Source organism: Haemaphysalis longicornis, unplaced genomic scaffold (assembly GCF_048455015.1).
Source record: "Haemaphysalis longicornis isolate Haplotype H1 unplaced genomic scaffold, Haemaphysalis longicornis Haplotype H1 scaffold_1, whole genome shotgun sequence".
NCBI classification, from domain to species: domain Eukaryota; kingdom Metazoa; phylum Arthropoda; class Arachnida; order Ixodida; family Ixodidae; genus Haemaphysalis; species Haemaphysalis longicornis.
In genome coordinates, this window is record NW_027526203.1 from 169,690,803 (window position 1) to 169,698,862 (window position 8,060).

An 8,060-nucleotide genomic window follows, 5' to 3' on the forward strand; every position below is an offset into this window, starting at 1 on the left:
GCGCCTTGACGAAGAAACGAAAGCGAAGAAAAAGACACACATCCGTTGTAGAAGTGAAAAAGTTGCTAGTAATTGTCGACTTCAAAGCATGCAAGCAACCTGAAATATCTCGAGGAATTCTTTCACACTATTTTTAATGTGTAGGTTTGCCTAACTAATAGAGTTTCTGTATATAGAGCCTCTGAGGGGGAAGAGCTGCGCATCCATCCCCCGTCTTGTGTTCCAAAGTCGTGCCCGAAAGCCACCCGTCAGGCATGTTAGGAGGCACCGTGCCTGCTGCACTGCGGGGCGAAGTCGGCGCGGGAGTGTGCTGCCAGCGGCCGCTTGGGGGAGCAGCCGCAGCCACTGACTTGCGCACAAATGGAACAGGAGCTCTGTGCGCAGCACTGAAAGGGGCTTTTCTGTCACGAGGGAACTGACGGCGCGGCGGCTCGTGTAGATCAGGCACGAAATTCTGGCGAAGCTTACACAGCAACTGTACCTAACTGGTGTCTTGTGGCGCTTAGTTATGTTGCCGTGAACCATTGCTTCTCTTTTGTTTACTTATGGGTTTTGTTTCCGGTGCATGGACGGGCACAGGTATGTGTGTTCGGTGCGAAGCGTGTGTTTGCTTCCCTTTCTTTTGATGCACAACAAGCCATCTTGTTTGATAGGGAAAGTGCTCGTCCTGTCGCCCCTAGACTAGATCGTTCCGCTTTGATCGCCGATGTTCCAGACCTAATTCGATAGTTTCGTGACTAATAATGCTGAGGAATGCAGGGCAAACGCGGCGTCATTCCATTCGCCGATGCTCGACTGTGCGCGTCGCTTTGCGACCGCTTCCTTGCTGCTTGGGTAGTCTTTAAGTTCTTGGCGGAGCACAAGTTTGCTTCAATAAAAGTTGTTTATGAAAGAATCTTGCATCTTTCTTGGCTACGTGATATCAGGTAGGGGGCTGGTTACGACATGAACCCTAAACCCCCGGCGCCTCCCAGCAAGCACAACTCGTGCCACCCGTCGACTTCAAGGTCAACAACGCAAGTTTGAACTACTTCCCGAGAAATTGAAAAAAAAAAAAACATCGTGGCCCCACCATGAACAACGGTGAGAACATGACCAACGCTACCACATCTCCCGTATTTCTTCAACTACTCCCTCGACGATCCCGAAGACTGGTTGGAGAAAGTCAAGCGGGTCAGAGTGCCCAATAAGTGGAACAGGAGGAGGAGGATTGATTGATTGATTAAATAAACTTTTATTAAGCCTGCATAACTAACGCTGACGTCGAGACGCTAGCGCTTGTCGATCGGGCCTAGATCATCCTCGAGTGGACGGCTGGGCCATCCTTTTACGGTCCCCCATCGGGGTCCTACGGGGCCTGCCCAGCCATTGCCTCTCGGACCTGCTGGACGGCCCAGAGTTGGTCTTCTTGGTTGTGTGATGCCAGCGCCGCTTCTAGGCGCGGTGGTAGGAGTCCTGAGTTAGCTTCGTCCGGGTGTGTCATGCAGTCCCACAGCATGTGCGTTAGCGTGGCCGTCTCCCTTCGGCAGACCTTGCACTTGCTGTCTGGGTAGGCATCGGGATACATCCTGTGCATCATTTGCGGCGTCGCAACGGTCCCCGTTTGCAGTTGTCGGAATGTAACCGCCTGGGCTCTGTCCAGCTTTTCGCTGGGTGGAGGGAGATTCCTTTGAGCCAGGCGGTACGCCTTCGGGATCTCGTTGTATCCAACTAGTCTGTCTTTGGCGCTATACCACAGTCGCGAGGCCTCGTCGTCGCCGTCGGCGCGGAGGGATAGCGAGCGCGCCGCGGCGTGGGCCGACTCGTTCCGATTGATCTTGCTCTCCGACACTTTGCCCTCGTGCGCCGGGAACCAGATAATGCGTTTTTTGGCTCGAGTGTGGGCTCGTTCGAGGATGCGAGCAGCCGTCGGTGAAACTTCCCCCTTGGCGAAATTTCGCACTGCTTGACGCGAGTCGCTGAGGACTGCGGTGCATGCATTATCGCCGAGGCAATGGCCACCTCCTCGACTTCTTCAGCCTGGTCGCATTTTACGCTCGCCGCCGATCTCGTGTTACCCGTGCCGTCGACCGCGGCCGCCACGTAGCGGCGGCCGCGGTCGACGGCACGGCGACGGCGTCGACGAAGCGGGCTTTTGGGTACTCGCCGTACTTGTCGACGAGGGCCTTGGCTCTTGCTTGACGTCGTCCCTTGTGCTCTGGATGTACGTTTCTGGGTATTGGATCCACTCGCAGGTCGCGGCGAATCTCTTCCTTAAGCGTCGTCTTGCGTCCTTGTTGTTGGTGGTACCCAATGCTCAGCTTCTCGAGGATGGTGCGTCCGGCCTTGGTCTTCGACAGTCTCTCCAGCTGAGAAACTCCCTGCGCTTCGATGATTTTCTCGAGCGTGTTGTGTACGCCCTACTGCAACAGTCTGTAGGTTCTCGCCGTTTCTGGCAGGCCGAGCGCGATCTTGTGAGCCGTGCGTATCAGGATGTCAATCTTTTTCTTCTCGCTGTCAGTGATGAAAAGCTGCCACGTACGCTACGTGGCACACCACGAAAGCTTTTATTAGTCGGATGAGGTTGTCTTCCCTCATGCCGCCGTGTCTCGAGGTCACGCGCTTGAACAGCCTGGTGTCGTTGGCTGCCTTTTTCACGAGTCGTTTCACCATGTCTCAGTTTCTTCCGTACGCTTCTATGACCATACCGAGTATCCTTATCTTAGGCACAGTGGGTATGATGGTGCCGTCCTTGGTCCGGATCGTGATCTTGTCGTACTCTCTGCTCGACTTTCTCTTGCGTGTTCTCACCGGATGGCACACTAGTAGCTCTGACTTTTTCGGCGAGCATCTGAGGCCCGTGTCCTTGAGGTAGTCCTCGATTTCCTCGACTGCGTTCTGGAGCATCGACTCGATGTGTCCGTCGCTGCCCCGACACCCCCAGAGGGTTGTGTCGTCGGCATAAAATGTGTGCTCGACGTCTTTAAGTTTCTCGAGTCATTTTGCCACGCCAATCATGACTAAGTTGAAGACCATTGGGGAGATGACCAACTCCTGTGGGGTGTACCTGTGCCCCATGCTCCTTTCTCCGACCTTGAGGTCCCCCGCCACCAATTCGGCTCTTCTGTCTGTCAAGAAGTCCCTGATGTAGTTGTAGCTCCGTTTGCTTAGGTTGAGCCCGGGCACTTGCTTGAGGATTGCGGCGTGCTCGACTTCATCAAAAGCGCTTTGTAGATCAAGCACCAGGATGGCCTTGTTTCTGCTCGTCTTGCCGTCAATCATCTGGCTTGATCTGTAGCGTAGCGTCTTGGGTGCTCAGGCTCTGTCTGAAGCCTATGATCATGTGAGGGAAGGCGTCCGTCTCCTCTAGGTACTTCTGCCACCGGTTGTGGACTACGTGTTCGAGGACCTTGCCGACGCAAGACGTCAGCGAGATCGGTCTTAGGTTGTCCGGGTCCGGGGGCTTGCCGGGCTTCGGTATTAGAACCATCTTGGCTTTCTTCCATTGAGAAGGGAGCTTCCCCGTTTTCCAGCACTGGTTGTAGTATCCCGCGAGGGCCTGTATGGATCGATCGTCCAGATTTCTGCGGGCGCTGTTCGTAATTCGATCGGGACCTGGCGCCGACTTACTGTTGAGGTCGTGTAGAGCCGTCCGAACTTCCTCGATGCTAATGGTGTTCGCGTGCGGTAGATATTTCGCTATAAGTCGTTTCTTGATGGCGTCTTCCCCTTGATCCGTCGTCGCCTTGTGTAGGAGCATGGCGAGCCGATCTCTCTGGTGACTCTTGGTCTTTGACTCCTCCAGAAGGTGCCTCAAGATGTTCCACGCCATGCCTTTCTGCATCTGCCCGGCGACGGTGTTGCAGAGCTCATGCCACTGCTGGTGGCATAGCTCCTTGCAGTGTTCTTCGATGGCGAGATTTAGTTCCGCGATCTTTTTGCAGAGCCTGCGGTTGAGGCGTTGCCTCTTCCACCTCGCCAGCAACGCGTTCTTGGCCTCGATCATGTGTGCCAGCCTGCTGTTCATCCTGCTCACCTCCAAGTCCGTCTCGATCTCCTTGGTAGACGCCGCGACGCTGTCATTCAGACCTCGGCACCACGATTCGATGTCCGTGATCTCCTCCTCGCCCCGCGAGTCCCTCGTCTTTCAGAAATTGTTCCAATCCGTCCACCTTACCTTGCGTTTTTCTTCCTGGTGCTTGCCTGGCAGGGGGACCTCGATTTCAATGATCATGTGGTCGCTCCCCAGATCCGTGCCGGTGTTGCGCCAGTTCGGCGACTGCGAGCCGAGGTTCTTTACGAAAGTGAGATCGGGTGTGGTGTCCTTCAATTGCGAGTTTCCCGTCCTCGTCGGCTATGCAGGGTCCGTGATCAACGTGAGGTCGAGGTCTTGTGCGTCCTGAGCCAGGTTTCGCCCCTTCACCCCCCCGCCGGGTCGGGTGCGTTGACGTCACCGCCCATCAGGAGCCTCTGTCGATCCGCAATCTTGCAGGCCTTGTGTCGGAGTGTCTTGAATCGTTGAAGTCTGTTCGCAGGTCTGCTGTACACGCTGAGTATGAAAATGCTGCCCTTCCTTTTCTTGGCAGGAATAAGTTCGACGAAGGTGTGTTCTATCTTGGTAATATTCTGATCGTGTTCGACGAAAAAGACGCCTTTCTTGACTAGCGTGCAGACGCCTCGACCCCCGACAAACGGGTTCACGTGGGACTTGTAGCCGGGGAGGGTTGGGGCGTCGTCCATCAACTGTTGCAGGATTATGACGTCCGGAATCTTTCGTCGAGACTTGATGAACTGTTGCACCGACGCTTTCTTGTTTCGCAACCCTTGACAGTTCCACTGCCAGACCGTTAATTTTGGTGGGTCGGCGGCCATGTCGGTTGTTCGTTGGGTTGGTTTCCTTGGGTGCCTGGCGCTCTGATCTGTTGGAAGAATTCGGTCAATGTCGCCATGATGGTATCGTGCATCGTCTTGAGCGATTCCTTGACTTCCGCTCTGACGCTCTGGATGTTGGCTCTGACGCTCTGGATCTCGGCACTAACGTACTGAAACTCCGCTCTAACCTCCGCCTTGAGGTTTTGGATCTCCGTCTTGTTCTCTTGGACTGCGGCCCACAGTTCCCGGATGGCGGCCCGGGTCTGCTGCTTGAAGGAGGATTCAGTGACCGCTCTTTTCTTGGGCACCGGTCTATCGTTGACGGAAGCATCGTCCGAAATGTCCTCTTCGTCTTCAACCGCCGGTACCAGCTGCTCCGTCATTTCGACTATATTGGCTGCGTTTGCAGTGACCCGCTGTTACAATGATTCGATTTCCGCCATAAGTTTCTGGATAGCCGACATCATGCTAGCGTTCTCGGCCACGAGTTTCTGTATGTTTACCCTCAGAAGGGCGTTCTCCTGCTTTAGCGTGTTGGTATCATCGTTGGTTTGGTTGCCGACCGGTTTGCCTTGGGGCTTCGTCTGTCCTCCTCCCTTGACCGTGCTGGCCCAGGTGACTCCTTCGCTCGTGGAGCGCCCGCTTGAGCTTGCGTCTCTCCTCGTCTTGGAGCGAGAGCGTCTTCTCGCACCAGCTGCGTCCGGGGTTCTCGACTGGCTCGGAGTGCAGCTGCGTCTCCTCCCCCCGTCGCGGGACAGGGAGCGGTGCCGCAGACTCAGTGCCCTTTCGCGGCTCGACGATCTTCCAGATGTTTTGGACTGGCGTTGCTCGATCTCGGCTTGTCGTCGTTCCCACTGGCGTCTGCGCACCACGTACGGAATCTTGTAACGCGCACGACACACTTTGTCACTGGTCAAGTGCTCACCACCGCACAAACTACACTTGGGTGTACACTAATGTCCCTCGGGTGGGTTGGGAGATCCACATCCTCTGCAGATGCGATCGTTGGGGTTGGGGCACACGTCCATGCGGTGTCCCACTCTGCCGAACCGATAGCACACATCTCTCTGCTTCCTGTATAACGAACACCTCATCAAATTTTTGCCGTCCGGGACGTAGTTGGGTACCTTGTTACTGTAGATAGTGATCACCACCGACCTGGTGTTGCTGATCCAGTTAGCCTCGACCGCCGTTGGGTTGAACTCGTTCACCACGTTTTCGTTGGTCACCTCGACTGTATCCTCTAGGGGTATGCCTCTTATCACCCCCTTCACCATTCCGTGAGGAACCGTCTCGTGGGCACTGACTTCATAGGCATTCAGCAACCTCTTCAAGACTTACGCCCGCATTCTGAATTCCTCCTCCACTCCAGCCACCAGTCGAGGATATCCTTGAAAGCAATTTTCGCACGTACAGCAATTCGGTATTCACCAATCACTCGAATCGAGGAACGACATAAAGTGGAAGACAGACTCATAATACGCCATTAATTCCTGAAGACTTTTACCACTGTGATACGGAAGGAGTGCCCGGAGATATTGCTGGAGTCCCACGCAGCACCCTAACGAATCGGTGGGTTGTTGAGTTGGTCGAAAAAATAAAGCGGTTTGTTCTGCGTGCTGAACTTGACAAAAGAGACTCCATCGTTCGCGGCACTATCCTTACTTTGCTTAGTACTCATTCACTGTTAATTTTTTTCCTCAAATTTTCTAAGCCATCGATAGAAAACACTAAATTAGATTCTCCGTTAGAGACCGCCAGGGGCGTATGGAAGGGGGGGGGGATATGGGTCATGCATGGCGACCAAGCCAAGCACGTGTGCCGGTAACCATCGTAGTATTTGGTCTAGAACGCCAAAAATCCTAGCCGGAAAACGCACCTGCCCTCTCTTCCTGGCCCGTTTCTCCCTTGGCATGCCTAACTCCTGTGCAAGGCCTTCATCCACGGGGGTGTTCTACGAGCTCGCGCTCCACGACGCGACTCGACGGCAAGTCGCTACCCAGAAGAAACTATAGATTCGCGGGCGAAACAGTAGGCCTGGCTGCTTCAGTACTTTCATGCAACCAGGACCACCGCCGGAAACCAGCGCGCTAACTACTCCTGACTTTCTCTCCCCCCCCGCCCCCTATACATTGTGTGAATTTACCTGCGAATTTCCCAGCGGCAACACCGTATATTGCCACAGTTACAAATATAGATCGTATTGACGCACAAGCGGCGCCGCAGCAGCAAATTTAGAGGTAAATTCGTACCATGGTGAACGGTCTTTCACTATAAATGTACGCTTTTGTTACCAGTGAGACTTTCGTTACCCTGATCGAAATATAATCTCCTCGCTTTTTTGCCACAAGTGTGCATTTTGTTGTATTATTGTGAGACTAATTTTGGAGTAATTATCCAGAGTACGCAATGGTTGACAAGCTGCTCCTGTGCAAATATTGGCATAAAAGACAGGCGTTCAGATTTATTCCTAACCGTCGCATGTGTTCAAAAATACAAAAAAAAAATCCTGGATGACAAAGAGACAAAAAAATAAAATGTGCTCTTACAAGTTGTTTCTTTCGGCTTTTCAGACTTATAATGGCCCTCTTTGCTCTGTCAGTTTTAGATAAAGTGGTTCATCACTTCCATGTTTGCGTTTGTTAAGCATATATTTTTATATTTACTTATCATTTACATTCTCCTTTAAGTGCTTTTTTTTCTTATGTGTTCCCGGAACATTCGTATAATTTTTAGGAAATATTTGGTTCATGAGACTTAATAATTATGTATTTCAGTTAATATGGCAACTTTCAGTTAATATTCTCAGGTAATAGTAGGTGTATTATCAGTTCATACTTTGTATTTAATGTACAGGTATTAATCCGTTGAAAACTGATACGGAGGAGGTAGAGGTGCAATATCAGCCCCCCCCCCTCCACCGAGCAAAATTTCTGACTACGCCCCTGCTCACAGCAAAGCGGGATGCAACTTTTGGGCTGCCATCCGTAAAGTTGAGCTGACAGCGGACTGAATGGTGGAGACTACTACTCTGGTCTCTCCTAGCTCTTGTCGACCCAGAAGCGGCCATTTCTGTTATAGGCAGAAAACTCTGCTTCCGCGTAAAGAACGTCGCCAAGCGGCACCCCGCGCTGTCATAACGCACCGCAACGGCCAATCCCATTCATAGAGCAGGCATGTGCACTGCTCAAGCCGTCATGCAATAAATC

The 8,060-nt window shown here is 52.9% G+C and overlaps 1 protein-coding gene across 1 annotated transcript; it reads right to left on the reverse strand.

Annotated features, from left to right (window-relative positions):
- Positions 1-3,253: 3,253 nt before the first annotated feature.
- On the reverse strand, positions 3,254-4,213 carry LOC144155674 (uncharacterized). The gene is made up of 2 exons (XM_077687272.1): positions 4,157-4,213; positions 3,254-4,123 (listed from the first exon to the last, which is right to left on the reverse strand). The coding sequence occupies exons 1-2, from the start codon at positions 4,211-4,213 to the stop codon at positions 3,254-3,256; spliced, it is 927 nt and encodes a 308-aa protein (XP_077543398.1).
- Positions 4,214-8,060: the final 3,847 nt, after the last annotated feature.

Bases quoted from the DNA above. Each gene is read 5' to 3' on its own strand.
- LOC144155674 (XM_077687272.1), bottom strand. From the start codon at position 4,213: ATGATCATTGAAATCGAGGTCCCCCTGCCAGGCAAGCACCAGGAAGAA. The intron at 4,124-4,156 runs GTAAGGTGGACG...AATTTCTGAAAG, and splicing joins ACCAGGAAGAAAAACGCAAG to ACGAGGGACTCGCGGGGCGA.